The sequence below is a fragment of the Clinocottus analis genome, unplaced genomic scaffold, assembly GCF_023055335.1.
Source record: "Clinocottus analis isolate CAN_PGR_092001 unplaced genomic scaffold, fCliAna1.0.p SCAF_1, whole genome shotgun sequence".
In the NCBI taxonomy this organism is placed as follows: Eukaryota; Metazoa; Chordata; class Actinopteri; order Perciformes; family Cottidae; genus Clinocottus; species Clinocottus analis.
The window spans coordinates 5,229,558-5,246,866 of record NW_027175820.1 but is presented as its reverse complement, the minus strand read 5'-3'; the positions used below and the strand labels follow the sequence as shown (position 1 = coordinate 5,246,866).

Here is a 17,309-nt window from a genome sequence, read left to right as displayed (position 1 = left end):
TCTGAGGTGGCTCTTTTAGGGCTGCAACTCCAAGAAGGGCTTCCTCCGGCATTGTGAGGGGATAAACACGACCCGCTGACCAGACTGATTATTGAGTGAACCGCCGCCACCACACGACGCTAGTCCCCGCGGAGGGAGCGCATTCACTGGGCTTCGTCCGGCTTGATGTTTGCTTCCGTTAGGTCTCGATATGCGGAACTCCCTGTCGAGCGACGTCGACGATGATGAGGAGGATGTTGTGAAGGCAGGTCTGTGACTGACTGAGCCGAGAGGCGGACACACTCGCCCGTTTTCGCATCACCTATTTACGCAGTGAGCCCGTGAGAGGAAGCCGCCGCCTCGTTTTCAGCAGACATTACGAACGTTACACCGGAGATATAGAGAGAGGAGGCTGGACGGACACCTCTGTGACCGCGGAGGGGTTCCCATCCCACCCGGGCCTGATGTGAGCAGGAGGTAGGGGTGTTCCCACCTAACGTCTCTGCTATTTAAACCAATTGAATGCATTCGTGGCCACTGCTTTTTGATGTTACCACTGTTGTTTTCACATTTGACAGGCTTTTATTTTACGAGATACATCGCTGGAGCTACTGTTAGCATCTCACGCTAGCTGCTAACGGTAGCTCGAGCGACTTATCTCGTCAGTTAACGCTAATTGGCTACTCTTACTTGGCGTTAGCTAGCTAACGTTAGATGCTAACCAGTAGCTTGATTGACATGTCTAGCTAGTTAACGTCTGTTCGTTAACGTAAGCTATCTAACCTAATTACGTTAGCTGCTAACAGAACCTTGAGCGATTTTAGCTATAGATAGGTCGTGACGTAGAAGCCCGTTAAGCTAGCTAGCTGAGTGGAGGTGAGCGGCAGCATCTTTTAGGGGTGAACGTGTAGGACGAGTTAAGGGGCCTGACAGCTTGTCATAAACTCAAGCTAGCTCTCCTGCAGCGACCAGGGAGGTGTTGACACCACGTTATCTCCGTGGTATCTCCCTCGTTGTATACTTCCCTCTAATCTCCACACACACACCTCGTTAGGTGGTAACACACTAACCTCGTAGCCTACGTCTAGCTGTAACAGACACCCGTTTTCTGTTGAAACCGTGTCGCTTTGCAGCTGTATTGTTTTACACGATGTCAAACCCAGCATCTCTCTCTCTCTCTCTCTCTCTCTCTCTCTCTCTCTCTCTCTCTCTCTCTCTCTCTCTCTCTCTCTCTCTCACACACACACACACGAGATAAGGACAGTGAATTTAAATCTAAAAAGTAATGCAACTCAATTTTTTGCAGCTATTTATGTATAATGCGTAGTATTTGTGTGAACAAGAGAGACAACACATTATAATGTATCATATTTATCCGCAGTTTTTTGCAGTAAATTGTATCTATATCGATATTATAATGTATCATAAATGTAAACATAAAACAGAGGACCATCCCACTTTGCACTGGTGGGGGACAAATGTGTCACCTAAAGTGCAGTGCTCTGTGATTTTTATATATTGAGTCAAAAGGCCTTCAGGTTTTGGGGAAAGCATGAGTACACTATATCACCACAATCGAGCAACGTCGTAAGCAAAACCTTCCTTGTGCATTCTACATTTTAACATGCTTTCAGGTCAGAAATATGAAAGGTCTATTTTTAGTACCAAATATTCAGACTCAATTTAAGCAGACATACATGTTGGATACTAGCTTTATATTTCTGACTTAAGACAAGATAATATCAGCTTCATTGATCCTGATGTGACATTTGATTTGGATAAGAATATATGTAAAACAAAACACAGCTTTTTTAATTCGGAGTGATGCAATACAAAGTAGAAAAGAGACAATAAATTTGACAATAAAACTGACATATACATCTATAAAAAATGGATAAAGTCGTGGGAAGAAAACATTTTGGTCCATTACCGTTCTTGAATAAAACAAGGTAGGCATGTCATTAATGTTATGCAATGCCTTCTCACTTTTATGTGACAGTTTGCACAATGTTACACGACTCAAATATTAACACATACTATTGTTTACAAATGAACCAGACATGCTTCTGTTTTGGGATGAAAAATTTGTTCACAAGCTGGATAAAGTTGAACGTCTTTTGTACATTTTCTTTCAGGAATATATATGTAACTAAGCGAGGGAGAGTAATAGTATGATTCTTTAGTCAGAGAGAGCCTGGAAAGATCCACTCATTTTGTGCTCGCAGGTTTTATTGACGGGAACCAAATGGTTCGCCTATCTGTTCAATCAGCTGTGGAACATTCTACGATTGGATCAATAAGGAACGCATTGTAATCTAAAAGGGAGAACGCAAAGGATCAATTTACTTAATCCACACTTCATCTCTCTCTCGTTTGTGTGTCCTCTCCATCTCGACATACTGCCGATCAGTGCAACCGTCAACGCTCAAGGCCCGTGAATCATATCTATTTCCTCTCAGAGCTTATATAAGCAGTGATGCTGCCCGTGGATCAGATTCATCTGCTGTGTTCACCAACATTGTTATCTTTCCTTTTGAAGATTGTAGCGATTTTCTTTTATCCCGTATTTCTTTTTATTAGAAGGGAGAAACAAAGGTTGAATACAAAGCTCGTTGCTTCAATCATTGAAGTGGCGTAGTCCGTCCACCCTCATCTAAAAATAATGCTGTGGTTCTGTTTCCTGGTGCTGGAAGAGTCTGCCTCCTGCTCTGCTGCCTCATAAAATAGCAATTTTGGCTTTGCACCAGGACGCATTTGTGTTGCCAGATCTGCATGTTGATTCATTGTCGTGTGTGTGCACGTGCGTGAGACGCATCCTCATCCAACAATATCTGCCTTTAAGTTATTATTGAGGTAAAGATTGTGAAATACTTAGTTAGGTTAAGGCAAAAGAACCACTGTGGATCTTCGGAAAATATCATTGTTTAGGTTCAAAATAACCACGGACGTTTACTGAAGTACACGAGTTATGTGACAAATAACATCAACGTTAAGTTTTAGTTTCACACAGGGAACAAACGCTCTCCTGGCTGAAAGATTGTCTTTTGTTAGACTTGATTTTTCCATCAAGTTGCTTGTATGTTATTTTAATGATGTTTGGAAAGACATGGTTTAAGTGAAGCCAGGTGTTGCCTTACGGATAAACAAATGATCCCAGTCTCTTTTCGCCACAGTGAGGCATACAGCTTATCAATTAAACACTGGTATCTGATCGGTACACGCTATCGGCCGACACCTAAAGACTAAAGTTTCTGTATCAGGACTCATCCCTGCTGTCCAACACACTCATGATATAGATAGAACGTGTTTCAACTCAATGGTACGTTTTATCAAGTCTCTCTGAGCAGATCTACTTATTTATGTAAAGTAACAGTTTACTTGGGTCTAGTTCATTTACATGCAGATAGTGTAGTGTCAGGCTCGCAGTATATTTGAATATTTAAACTAAATATGACGAGAGCTGACATTAAGCTGACTCAGTAAGACGTATTTTAAGCTCTCCGAGTTGTCTTATGGCACCGCACACATCAAATACTGCTGCATTGGACAGTGTTGCTCATTCATAGTTCTAAAGTTGCTCTGTTTGTATATATTTTGTTGCTATTGTGTCGGTGACAATGTAGCAATCGTCGGCTTTTCTTCTTCTGGGATCTATTCTGTAATTAAGTAACATTTTGACCATTTTACCATCGTGCTCCATTAGGAGTCTAATTCACTTCTGTATTATGTCCCTCTATGAATGACTCTCTTACTCTCAAGGGGAGCTATTAAACATAATTAGACCCATCATGCATCTGAAGCCCTCTGTGATAAAGTCACCCCTAATGGACACAGCTGCGTCACATGGCCGTGGCGTGGCTGCCAGGGTTAATGACGGACAGTAGGACGTGTGACTGCAGCGCCCAACTGATTACTTGCAAGCAGTCCGTTCTTCTGCCTCTGTTCTGCTCGTGTTGCATGAAATGTGACATTTGCTTACGGTTGACGTTAATTCAAATTTAGTCATGTATTTCACAAGTCACCCCCATTGGTGGTCTGAATGTGTTTTTGAATGTTTAAGACACCCTCACAGCTACCTTTCAGACAATAGGCTCAGTAAAGTCTGTATTTGGTCCAGAATCATGCTATCAATAGGCCTATTTATTTTTATGTGATACTATATTGATCTCATGCTCTGTTACAAATGGGTCTCCATGCTTTTTTCCAGATGTAGCCTCTATAATTTGGGGGAAAGAGTCAGAAAGAATGCAAAGAGAAAATATAAAACGTGCAAAAACACCAAACAAGATGCTGATTTGCGTATTACAAATAGTATCACATCGTAATTGCAATACTACTACCACTGTATGCATGGTAGGTAATTTGCGGTGGAATTTTTACTTTTTAAAAATGGCAACATATTCACACTATTTCAAATATTACAAATGACCAAAGGTTCCTGGGTAATACTAGTGCAAAGTACCTAGTTAAGTCTGTTATCTGTTTTTTATTCATGCAGCCATCTTGACCAGGACCCTCTTGTCAAAGAGATTCAAAATATCAATTGGATTATTTTCTGATAAATAACGGTTTGAATAATGACATAAAACACACACAATCTATTTTATAACATAGCCTAACCAGTGGGTGTTCCTCATGAGGCGTTATAGTTTTAGTTGTAAATTATCTCGAGAGAGAGAGAGAGAGAGAGAGAGAGAGAGAGAGAGAGAGAGAGAGAGAGAGAGAGAGAGAGAGAGAGAGAGAGAGAGAGAGAGAGAGAGAGAGAGAGAGAGAGAGAGAGAGAGAGAGAGAGAGAGAGAGAGAGAGAGAGAGAGAGAGAGAGAGAGAGAGAGAGAGAGAGAGAGAACTTGTCTAAAAACCATGAAGGATTGGTCTACTTATTCTGCCTGTGAAACACATCCAGGGGACAATGACACAACCACCAACATCTTCTATAGCAGCATTGAAGCGGTAGAGTTTGCACAAAGTCTACACAGATTCCATTTGAATAGTTATTTATTGTCCTTATTTTTGAGTATAAACCCTTAAGTCTTCCTACTAATTTGAATGCATTCTCAAATAAGTAAACATAATAATGCTTGAAGAGCAGATTTTAGTTTTACTGAAGTCGGCACATATTTGCGCTCCAGTCACTTTCCTCCCGGATTACTCTTTCAATTGGAATTTACTAAATAGCACAGTCTATGAACCACTGGTTAAATTATGCATCCATTATCTTATCAGTGGAGGGATAACAACCTTTAAGAGCCAAGGAAATGCTGCTCAGGGGATAGTGTTTGCTTTTCAGGGTGGAGATTGTAAATGCGGTGTTTGTTGGTGTTGGGTAAAGGCTGCTGGCCGTGGCATGAAAGAAGTTTCCTCTCACTCATCACATGTGCGTTACAGTTGCTAATGTGGGCTTATCCATGCTGTCAGATATGTTTCAACACCCCTATTGTCCCGCCTGTTATTATACTGCCTTGATGTTTGACGTATAATATCATAATGAACATACGTTTTGGTATTCAGCAGTCTTAACGCGTGAAAAGTCGGCAGTTTTTGGTGCACATCCCTCATTGACGTAGCGAGAGCTTTTCTTTGTAGAGCCGCCATTTTACGACAACGTTTAACAATCATGCTGAAAGAAGTCTGTTGTGGGAGAGACAGGCTGACCGCTTTCTCAATAAGCCAGACTTCACTGCAGAGATTAGTGGTTCTTTGTTATTAAATTGCACATTGTTTTGCTCTTCCGATGGCGCTTTTTTCCCCTGTAGATGTAAAAAAAAAAAAAAAAAGAAGAAAAAAACACATTGGTGGTTAACGAACAGACTTGAAGCAGTTCAATCCTGACCTCCTTGTTTGGGGGGCGTGGCAGCTTCCTTCTGCATTTTAGTAACGTGTCCCATTATTGCGGCTAATAACATTACATGAAAAAGTGTTGGTGTAAATAGTTTCAGTAACAGGTCTTGAGGCGAGCATAATCTCTCCCTTGTTTTAAATGGAGTGCTTTCTCATCACATGCACAGCCCATTCAGAGCACTGAGGCGATTAAGCACCTTTGCACAGCTGGCTTACTTATGATCATGTGCCGGCAACGAAGCAGCCAAAATATAGTTTTTTTTCTATGGTAAAAATGTTAAGTCAAGATGAGATGGAGAACTCCCTTTTTTAGGTCACAACAACATTCAGAAAAATGACCCTTTTTTATATTTTGATCAAAATCCAATCATCTTTTCTTAATAAAATATCCGCTAGCACTGACCAGTTTCCACCAATGATATCATGTGTGGGTTTCTCCTGGCAGCAAACCGACATTCTCAAAGTTCCCTGAGCTTTCACTGCCAATTCTCGTAGTTAAAAAATGTTGGATGTGCACAGACGGTCGAAAACTTGCCGCACATAATTAACGTAATGTCAGAAATTGTCCATCCGGCTGTTTCTAATGTGATGAGTACAGTTTCTTGTGAGTGGGATGATGCTGGACTGAGTAGCCATCTGTTGAGGAGCCAGTGGAGTCTGCTGCAGTTACCTTACAGAGATTAAAGAGCCGTAGTTCAAGCTATGAAGGGGGATTATTCCACCGAGGCCCCTCGGCTGCTTACCATGTCACTGAGCCTCGACAGAAAAGTCTTCAGCCTCTGACAAAAAAAAAAAGCAAGCGGCTACAGAAAAAAACAACACTAAAGCACTTGCAACCCTATCAAAGTTTTATAGAAAAGTACCATTTTACTTTGCTTTGTTTTTAGGGACGCATTCGCAGCCTTTATTATCTTTGGTTGACTGGACATGCTCGTGGTAGGCTTGTCATGTCTGACATCTTTTTTTGTGCATCCGCCAGCCTTGTCCTCACCGTCGGCCGTGTACCTGTCTGGTGCAGATGCTCCCTCTGTAGAATGAAAACGCCGATGTGACATCATTGGTAATTGTCTTTCATTTTGTGTGAAATGCAGTTGTGATATTTCAACGGCATTTTTCCAGCAGAGGCCAGAAGACATCTTGCAATATTAGCCGACTTTTTATCCTGGGACTAAATGAGTTCAATGGAATGAGTTTTTGTTTGGTTTTCCAAGAAGCCTCAATCAACCAGCATGCAATGCTGTTATCTTTTGTGTCTCCTACAATCTGTCATTGATAGTTTCGTACACATAAACCCACTTCCCCTGTTTTGAACAACTAGAAACTGCACAACGCAACATTGATCTCTGTCTGCTCTCATGTTTTATAACTGATACAATTCAGTTATAAATCTGTTCAAGGCATCAGTCCTCTTCAAACTTACCTATATTTAAACCATCAACTGTCATTTAGAGTTGAGAAGTAGTTTTAGTATTGGTACAGGGAAAGTTCAAACCACTTCTAACTTGAGTAGAATAATACGGCACACAACTTGTTTTGTAGTCCTCGACATAAAACCCGCCGCTATTAATCATGATACCACATTTGGCCTAATTTTGCAGCTATGTTATGCAGTGCTTGGGACCAGAGTTCTTCACAATGCATCCACGTTGTTTAGCATTCATTTACATGCAAATGTTTTTATCTTGATTTTTATCCTAAAAGTATGAATACGTGTGTCAGAAATGGCTTTGATACAGCCTCAAATGCTGGATTGGGTACTGACAAGGATGCAAGTCTATGCACAGATTTCCCAGTTATCATTTGTCAGCTCATTTGCTTTACACAGGAAGAAAAACAACAATGTGTTTCACTCGCTACACGATCCGTTCATTCTGACCGATTGTCTTTGCACATGTGCAAACTAGCACGAACACTTTTTTCTTGATAAGGCTGCATTTTATTCAACGGTAACGCTAGCTCTTGGTGAGCAGCACACAGCCCAGCTGGGCTAAATAATCGGAGCTAACGGTAATGGAAATTTTCATGAGCTCCATTAAGTAAAACTGAGTAGTGGGGGAAGGTAGATTATAACATTATCATGTGTTTGAATGTAATCTTGTATTTTTTAAAAACCTAAATTAATACAGTTGTTTGAAGGGTATCTTTTCACAGCAATATTAAATGGATATTCAATATACTTGTTTTAACGCTCTGTCATCTGATTGGTACTCTGTATCTACCGATACACAAGTACAGGTAATTCAATCTGTATCGGGAAGGACAAAATTCTATCAGAAGATCTTTTCATAAAAGAGTTAAGAGTCTTTTTCTTGTGTTACAGTGTGTCCATCACAATGATAATCAAGAAGCTGCATTTCAACTTTACACCCGGACTCTCCCAGATGTGATGGGAAACCACCACTGACTCAAAAGGAAACGTAAATCCTGGATGCTGTGACGTACGGGACGTGTTCAGCTCAAGATGGAGAAAAAGAAAATGTGCCCTCGCCTTCTGGACTACTTGGTGGTGGTCGGCGCACGGTCGGTTCCTACTCCAACTTCCAGAGGCAGTTTTGGTTTAATGGAATTTCCTACTCATTTTAGTCATGAGGGAGACTGTGAATATGCTTAGTCTTGGGGTCATACTAAATATAACACAAAATAGCACAATGAAAAATGATTGCACAAGTCCTTAGTTTGTGAGCTCATAAAGCACAACATTTAGCTTGAACCATGACTTTGTGGCAGTAAACTGTTCACCTTTTTTTAAGTATCGACAGTTTCCACAATTTACTGCCAAGAGTCGTACAAACCAGGTTCAAAGGATTTGTAAACCACTTTGTGGCGTGTTGGCGTTCGATAAGCAGACAAACTGGACTTCCTGGTAGTTAAATCATCTTCTACCTGTTGCCTGCAGAAGCTCAATAACATTTTGCCCATGTGCCTCTTTGCACTGTTTTTGTAAAAATCAAAAGATTTAGATTCTCTTGATTTTTCAGGCTCGTCTAGTAGTTTTGGAGCTCGTCATGGTTAAACGTTACGTGATAATGATACTCAGAGATCAACGTTTTTAAAAGATTAACATCAGCAGATTGATGCACTTAAACACTTCTATGCTACGCTAGCTAATAAAGGTATACTGAATGTATACACAGGATTGTATTGTCTAATCATACAAACAATACATAAAATAAAGAATCCTATTAGTGATGGACCTTTTTTGTTCAGAGTAAAATCCTTTTTAGTTTATCCAAAACAGCAGATTGACACATTGTCATTTCCACTGTCATTCCACTTTTTCAACAATGTCTGAATCTGGTTTGGTCGAGATAAACCCATAGTTTACAGCGTTAGGATTCGAAATATCGGATAAGGAAACCAGAGAGAGGTTACTATAATTGCTTTTTTGTTTATTCTTCAGAGTGCAGTTAGTGACCGTGTGAGCTCCACTGTCGCTTTGACAGTTTGACAGAGTAGCCCCAAGGGGCGGAGCTTACCTAAAGGGTCAATTAAGCAACATAATTAATGAATGGCGCAGTGCTACAACTGCTTTTCGAAGTCAAAACTAATGTTTCTCCATCCCTTCTCCAGGCAACCAAGTAGTGACAGTGTGGCCCAGACGCCTCAGCTTCTCCGTCGCTACCCGCTGGAGGACCACCATGACTTCCCGCTCCCGCCAGACGTGGTGTTTTTCTGCCAACCAGAGGGCTGCCTCAGTATACGCCAGCGGCGGGTCAGCCTCCGCGACGACTCCTCGTTTGTTTTCACGCTGACGGACAAGGACTCGGGAATCACCCGCTATGGAATCTGCGTCAACTTCTACCGCTCTTTCCAGCGAGGGCACCATCGCGCCCGCGGGGACAAAAGCGGCCACACGGAGGCGGCAGCGCAGGCGACGGAGACCACTAGCGACGGGTCTGATGGAAGTGGCGGCCCTGCCTCCGCCTTATCGCCCCCTAACAATGCTGACTCGGCAACTCCACCTGCCTCTGGAGAGGAGAGCGGACAACCGGGTGCTGAGCTGAACGCCGGCAAGTCCCCGCAGCACAGGCGGAGCGCCGCCAAGATGGCGGCCAGGAACCGCAACAGCACGCTCACCTCGCTGTGCATACTCAGCCACTACCCCTTCTTCTCCACCTTCAGGGAATGCTTATACATTCTTAAGAGGCTCGTGGACTGCTGCAGTCAGAGGCTAACTCAACGAGCTGGGCTCCCTCGCACCACCCAGAGGTGAGGCTTAAGACGGCACCTGCTGCTCTTCTTTAGTGCAGTTCACGGTTTTGGGTTTTCTTTCTTTCTGTTTACCATTTCACCTTTGGTGCACATTAAAACATGCATGTGTTTACGTAGTATGCATTTTAGATGGCCCTGCTTATAGCTATTTTGGTTTAAAGGTGGTTCTAGCAAAACAAACTGTAGCAAAATCTTGTTGGTTACTGTAAAAAATACTAACCACAGTCAAGCTTGCCAGATAAAGAATGCTTATTGCTTTTAACACGGCTTCACTCACAATGTCAACTCGTTATTGGGCAAATTGCTACGAGTTCATTCACATTACCAAGGGCATTAAACCTTTTGCTTTTAATGAAACCATGTCATTTACTTCTCGCCGTCGGTTTTTTAGTCCTTGAATTTGACTTAACGACCGTTTTTTATATTGTGGACTGTAATGAACTTGATAGCCTCTAGCAAGTTCGGGAGGGGGGGGGAGTAAGTCTCGGTCAAAGAAATTTACCCGTATAAATCTGTACATGTATGCACATCAATACATAAACAAAAAAAGAATGAATAACATGCTTAAAAACGCAAAAAAGAAGGTGAATACGGTTCATGCTTGATTCGTCTTTATTAAATAGCCTCACTGCGTTTGCTGGCATTGCATTCCGATTATTGACGACAAACACAGTCGCTCCTAATCCTTTTCACTTGTTTTCACTGTTCACTCAAAAGCTAGAAATGTTTCCAAAAAATAACAAAGATTTGTTTCTTCTACAGTGTTTCTCCCCCCCTGCCCTTCTCCCTTCCTTCCATCTGTTTCTCTCATTGTCCTCCTGCTATCTGTATGTTTGTGTTGCACAATTAATACCAGGGCTTGTGTCTGTGGCTCCAGGCAGTTTTGCAGGCCATCTGCAGTTTGTCATGTTTTCACAGTGCGCTTTATGCTATCACACTCCACCTCCATGATAAATACCGGCAAGCAAAATATCCACAGTGCTTTTAAAATGTTTTATATTCGAGCAAATTATATTTATTCAAATGCTGTCGCTTCAGCTTTGGTACAGAGGCAGTTTTTAAGAAAAATTACCTTTTTAATAACTGATACTTTAGCTGCTTTATAGTTGTGCACCCGTTCTATAAAAAGGAATGAGTTCAAATTAACTTAATGTAGGAGCTGCATGTTTCACCCACTTTATAAAAAGGAACGGCATCCAGCACAGTGCTGTGCTTATTAGACTGGAGAACCCAAGAGTTGATGGTTTTTGTGTGGTGATTTTTCTTCTAAATTAAACCGCGTTGATTGATTCCTATTTGGTTCCTGCTGCAGAAAACGCCCACAGCCAAACATACACTGTGTTGTGGCAGTATTACGCTCTTGGATATCCAGGGTGAGACAATAGATTGCAATTTTGTCACAAAGTGCTAATTAGGCTGTCATTTCACACTGGCTTAGGCCCAGTATGCTTGTTGGTCACCCAACGTGTTTTCCAGCCCTCTTATTTATTTATTCATTTATGTATATATATGTATGTATGTATTTATAGCTGTATAACCAGTGTAGCGTTTACCCTCATTATCCCTCAAATGCACAGATAATTTCATACCCTTCTTTCCTCTGATAAAATGCTGCAGCTGATATCATCATCAATATAGATTTCCCCGACAGGCTCAGAAAAATGTTATTTAAGCCATAGGCCGAGCAAAACTGAGAACCTTCTCCCTGTATATGGTTGGTTGAAAGGTTGCGTGGCAATGACAAAGAAGCAGGAGCGCCATTGCATAACGGCTGCGAGCACCTTTTATTCTATGGCGGTTCTGACAGATTGAGGTCTCTGGCTGCCTTTGGGTAGCAGCTGCAGTTGGTGGGAGGGCTCCAAAGGACTAATGATTTATCTCCCTCCTTACCACACACACACATACACACGCACAGTGTCATTATACCCTCTCTAGAGTGTATATTCTCACTGCGTGTGTGTGTGTATGTGTGTGTAGAATGGAGGTTTTGCACATCAATATTTCGGTGATTGCTTAAGAGCCTCTCGTGTATAAAATCTCATTTGTTCGTTATATTAGTGAGTTCGTTGGCCTCGTAGTGCCTGTTTGCTGCAATTAAATTAACAAATTGTTAATTCCCAAAAATTACTGTGGACAATACATTGTCATTTGTTAAGCTTAACATATTTTGCATATTGGTGAAACTGTTTTGAAAATAGGAGTCACTGTATATTAGTGCTATGTATTGGCAATAAGATACATGTGAAATAGGGGTTTTGATTGAATATATTGCGATACTTTTGGCAAACGATTTATTATCTAATTTTAGGAAAACTGTCGTAGTACAATAGATTAAAATAATATTGCAATACTTAAGTGTATTCATATTTTTCTTATACCTGTTCAAACTGCCACTATAATAGGGCCAAATTATGTTATTCATTCATCAGAATCTTAAACTATTGAAAATATTAGTCTTAAAGTTCATCCAACAAAAATGCCAGAAATTCTTATTCTCGCTTCTCAGGTTTGATGGTATATAGCTTCTCTCTGTTTTATATCATGATACATTTATTATTTTTTGTTTTAGATCAGTGGTCTGACAAAGGACAACTCTTGAAGGTGTCAAAAAAAAAATTGATAAAATGTCTAAAATAATTGCAAAGGAATCCCTCTGGATACACGCTCTGTTTTCATCCTTCACAGGGACACCATGTGGCGGGTGTTCACCGGGGCGCTGTCGGTGGAAGAGAAAGGCAGCCAGCTGCTGGCGGACCTGCGGGAAATTGAATCCTGGGTGTACCGGTTGCTTCGTTCCCCGGTACCAGTGGCTGGTCAGAGGCGTGTGGATGTGGAAGTCCTGCCCAATGAACTCAAACGGGCACTCACCTTCGCCCTGCCGGACAACTCCCGATTCTCCATGGTTGACTTCCCCTTGCACCTGCCCTTAGAGCTGCTGGGCGTGGACGCCTGTCTCCAGGTCCTCAGCTGCATCCTGCTAGAGCACAAGGTAAGGGACGGGCAGAGCGATCTGGTTCTTAATACGTAAGGTCTGAAGTTAACGGTTCTGCTATCGGTATTTTAGAAGTTAGAGAGTGAGATCTCGTTGTAAACTTCCTCTCTCCGTCTCTGTGCCCGTGCTTGCACAAAATTATGCTTTACGGCAACTAATACCGACTCAGCACAGCGCACATCATCGCAGAGAGAACACGCAATGTAGTTGAGTAGATTCTGTATTTAGTGCGCTGTGATTGGTCAGTCGTTTGTTATCGAAAGCAGCCTCATGTCCACACTTCACTTGTTCAAAGACCCTACTGCGAAATATCCTGAGTGACCTTCATTAGGCGCTTTCTGTTGGACGGAGGCCCACTAAAGCCATTTCACTTAAATGCAGACAAAGAATAATAATTGAGGCTGTGCATCAATAATATTTGATGCACAGCCTCATTTTCTAACTATTCCAAATCTAAAACTCAGCGTTGCAGCTTCAGTCACGATTGAAGTCCAAACTGCCTGTTAAATCCTGGACAATTTCTCTGCTTTTTTTGTTTGGCAGTGTTTCTCAAATACAGAATTTATCTGGGCCACCTAATTAAATAGATGTTCCATCAACCGAAACATATTTTTTTGTTGTCCCAGACGACCTTATATCTATCAAAAAGTCTTCCTGAATGGGGTCGACCACCGTGAATACATTCTCCACCTGTATGAAACGCTGCCATCTTGTATTCATCCATTTAGTCTTTTTTTCCCTTCTTTTTTTGAAGGTGAATTCAATGCATTCATTAAATTCAGTCAGGCTGAACTAAAGTGATGCCTGGAAGCGTTTAGAGTTACTTCACTTTCAAGCACTCTGTGCTACAAAATGAATTTTTCTTAAAAGCTCATTTTTTTATGTTGCAGCTGCAAAATTGGCTGTACATTTACTTTAGAGATCAAAAGAGGAAATATGGATCGATCTACTGAGAGATAAGACAACAAGGTATCTGTGTCTCTGTCAAAATAGATGTTTTTTTTATCTTCCTCAGGTCATTCTTCAGTCCAGAGATTACAACGCTCTGTCTATGAGCGTCATGGCCTTTGTCGCTATGATCTACCCTCTGGAATACATGTTTCCCGTCATCCCCCTATTACCAACGTGCATGGCCTCTGCCGAGCAGGTAAAACTTATGAATACATTTTGTGCTTTTTGGCAGCTCTCATGGTTAGCGAGGTTGCCTGCGACCGCAAGATTCACGGTTCGATTCCTGGTCTCCTTATAGTTCCCATAGTTCGCATGTTGAAGTGTCCTTAAGCAAGACACTGAACCCAGGTTGCTCCCCGGGAGCTTCTCAGCATCCCGCTGCTCCTAAATTCCTATGGATAGGTTAAACGCAGAGACCTAATTACATGTGTGTGTATGTAAAAATATGTAACATGCACTAAATCAACTAAACCAGCCTGAACATTTTGAAACCATAAAATTAGTCTGTCGAGCCGAATAGTTGTCGGACCCTTGTCCACTATGATTGGCCAGTCTGCGTTCAAGGGCGGGGCTTGGAGAAGGGTGAATTGCAAATGCTCTCCGGCGCAGTGACATGAAGTTGTGACTGACCGGTATGTTTTCTCCCCACAGCTGCTTCTTGCCCCCACCCCTTACATCATAGGTGTACCTGCCAGTTTCTTCCTCTACAAAGCAGATTTCAAAATGCCCGACGATTTGTGGCTGGTCGACCTTGACAGCAGCAAGGTTGGTGCATCGACACGCTATTCCGCAACGCCCTTCTGATCTTGTTTTGTCTGTTATTTTAAAATGTTTTTTGTTTTACAACTTCTTTATTTTCTTGTTTTCAGGTTATCGCACCAACCAACGCAGAGATTCTACCACCTCTTCCAGAGCCTGAAGCAAACGAGCTTAAGAAACATCTGAAGCAGGTACTGCATGTGATTTGTGTCGGTCCTCTTGAATTGTTACCGGTGGTGTATAGTTTTATTCTGCTGCTCTGTGGCAGCTGGGGCTCAGCACTAAACCAGTGTGTCTACTGGCAACCACATGAACCCAGGTGCTGCCCTGGAGCCGACCTTTCAATGCTATTTACTGATTGCTTATATGAATGTAAAACTTCTTTTTTCAGCAGTGTGGAGAGTAGGGGCTTCCTTCTTCATCACAGTTGTATGTATTGTAGATGAGTGTGAGCATTTGAAATTGGGCTTTGTGGTGCACTAACATAAACAAATGTTTTTCCTTTCTTTCCTGTTTTCTTTGCATGCTCAAGCTCTTGGAGGTAAAAAAAAAAATCAGACCCTAGGACCCCCCCCACCCAAGCTAAACATTTAGCAATGCTGCTAGTAACTAACTTACCCCTCCAACCCAAATAATCTAACGCAACTTTAGAACCTGGATCTGATTCATGGGAATATCTCACAACACGTAGCATTGAAACCACTGATGTGACGAGTCGGTGGGCGTCCAGTTACAGTTAGCCATGGCTGCACTTATAGTTGTCATTGGCTGTTGATCAGATTTCCAATTCATCCTTGTTTTTCCAGAGTGCAAACTTGGATGGATAAGAAGTTAATTATCCTAAACCCTTATCTGAAGGACTACGGGACCAAATGGTTCGAATCAAGCGTATTCTTTGCAGTGTGCTGCATCTAAACCACCAAATTGAACGCAAACCTTTAACAGAGAACTACCTAATAGTTCAGTTTAAACCACTTACCTGGATTCTCATGTACCGCACTAATTTGCCAATTGTGCTTTCCTGTTCAGATCATAGCTACGACAGTTGGCGCAGTTGTACAGCTTTACCCAGAGAAAAAACTTTTATGACGTTGGGTGCTTTTCTACTTGGAGTTGTTGTTCTTTATTTTTTTAATTTGAGGCGTGTAACTCGTTTCACCCTCAATTCAAAACTATTATAGAAACGGCTCTCCTCAAAGCCACAAGACTCCATTGACAAAAACAGAATTTTATGTTGCAGAACACTGTAACTGCCGGTGCACTTAATTGCTTGGTTTGTTTGTGTTACTGTGTGAATTTGGGGGACGCCACTAACCCTTTAAAACACACACATCAGAATTTCATACAACCCCACTTTAAGGAAAAAGAAATGTCAGTGAATACAACCAACACAGACCTTTCCTCAACCATGCTCACATACACCCATTTATTTTTATACGCCTTGAATCAGAGCCGGTTCATTCGCGCTGTGTGTGTGCGCGTGCGTATGCGTGTGCAAACGAGAAACATTACAACAATAATATCTGCGATTGGAGAAAATGTCGCTGAAGATAGTTTAAGTGATTATGGGAAGACTGTGATGCCAAAAGCAAAATGTTGCTCGTATGAGTGTCCCTAAAAAATACTTGCACTGAACACTGAATAACAAAAATAAATTGGTCCCAAACAAGCGACTAATTTATTTTACTTTGACAAAAACTGTGGTTGTGTTATTTCAGCTTTCATTTTGAAATGGGTGCTTTATTGTGCAAGTATTTTATCTGTGTTTCTGAAAAGATCTGCTGTTTTCGTATATGTCATCACCACTCCATTGTAACCACTGGCTCGTCCCAGCTGGTCACCATGGACGGCCTCCATGTGTCTTTTATTTTTCTGTAGGTGAAGTCTGGTTTTTGGTCACATGTGTGCTTGTCTGTGTTCCTCACCGTCTTTCATGTTGAGCATAGAAAAAAAAGAAATTTCTTCTTTCCTTATATTCCTCTCTTACTTTCTTGCTCTTACTGGCCATCCATCACTTTCTCAAAACAAACACAAATGTATATTTTCTTATCTCCTTTCTTCAGTGAATTGTAGAATATGAAACTAGAAATGCAGAGACGTATCTCGTCTGTGCACAAAAACAAATCGCAAATATCGTCAGCAAGTTTGATTCATTTGGGCGTCGCCAAAATGGACTTATTTTGCTGTCAGTGAAAACAAAGCACACAAATGTGTGTGTGTGTGTGGGGGGGGGGGGGGGTCTGCTGAAAGGAGACTAAGAAAAGAAAGGGAAAGGGCCGTGTTGTTGTGACCCTTCCATCATGTGCTGTTCCAGTGTCAGTTCCAAGTTGTCATCCCAGGCCTTCATGTGACTCTCCTCGCATCTCTCTTATCCCCCTTCCTAGTGTCTGGTTAGGTTGACCGTGATCACCCAAAAGCAGATCTTCTCCTCTGAAAATAAGGTTACTCATTTCTCCTCCTGTGGAATGTGTAATGCCCCTGCACGGAAATCTTCTCTCTCTCTCTCACATTGTTTTGCTTGTGACTACAACTCGTCTCCTGCCCTCGGAGGCTTGGGATAAACTGCATAATCACAGGA

General features: G+C 41.8%; 1 protein-coding gene across 18 annotated transcripts in view; it reads left to right on the top strand.

Moving 5' to 3' along the window:
- The first annotated feature begins 153 nt into the window (after positions 1–153).
- The window catches only part of madd (MAP-kinase activating death domain), a 47,008-nt gene continuing 29,852 nt past the window's right edge, over positions 154–17,309 (top strand). For 8 of the 18 annotated variants that reach the window (XM_068577302.1, XM_068577327.1, XM_068577268.1 and 5 more), the window contains exons 1-8: positions 155–456; positions 8,138–8,337; positions 9,388–10,026; positions 12,715–13,018; positions 14,037–14,168; positions 14,624–14,737; positions 14,842–14,922; positions 17,116–17,172. In XM_068577302.1, the coding sequence (XP_068433403.1) occupies positions 8,279–8,337; positions 9,388–10,026; positions 12,715–13,018; positions 14,037–14,168; positions 14,624–14,737; positions 14,842–14,922; positions 17,116–17,172 (1,386 nt within the window). In that variant the 5' untranslated portion in view covers positions 155–456; positions 8,138–8,278. Of the gene's footprint in view, positions 457–6,794; positions 6,878–8,137; positions 8,338–9,387; positions 10,027–12,714; positions 13,019–14,036; positions 14,169–14,623; positions 14,738–14,841; positions 14,923–17,115; positions 17,173–17,309 lie in introns of those variants that run through there. The other 10 variants (XM_068577367.1, XM_068577375.1, XM_068577360.1 and 7 more) reach the window with 4 other exon arrangements.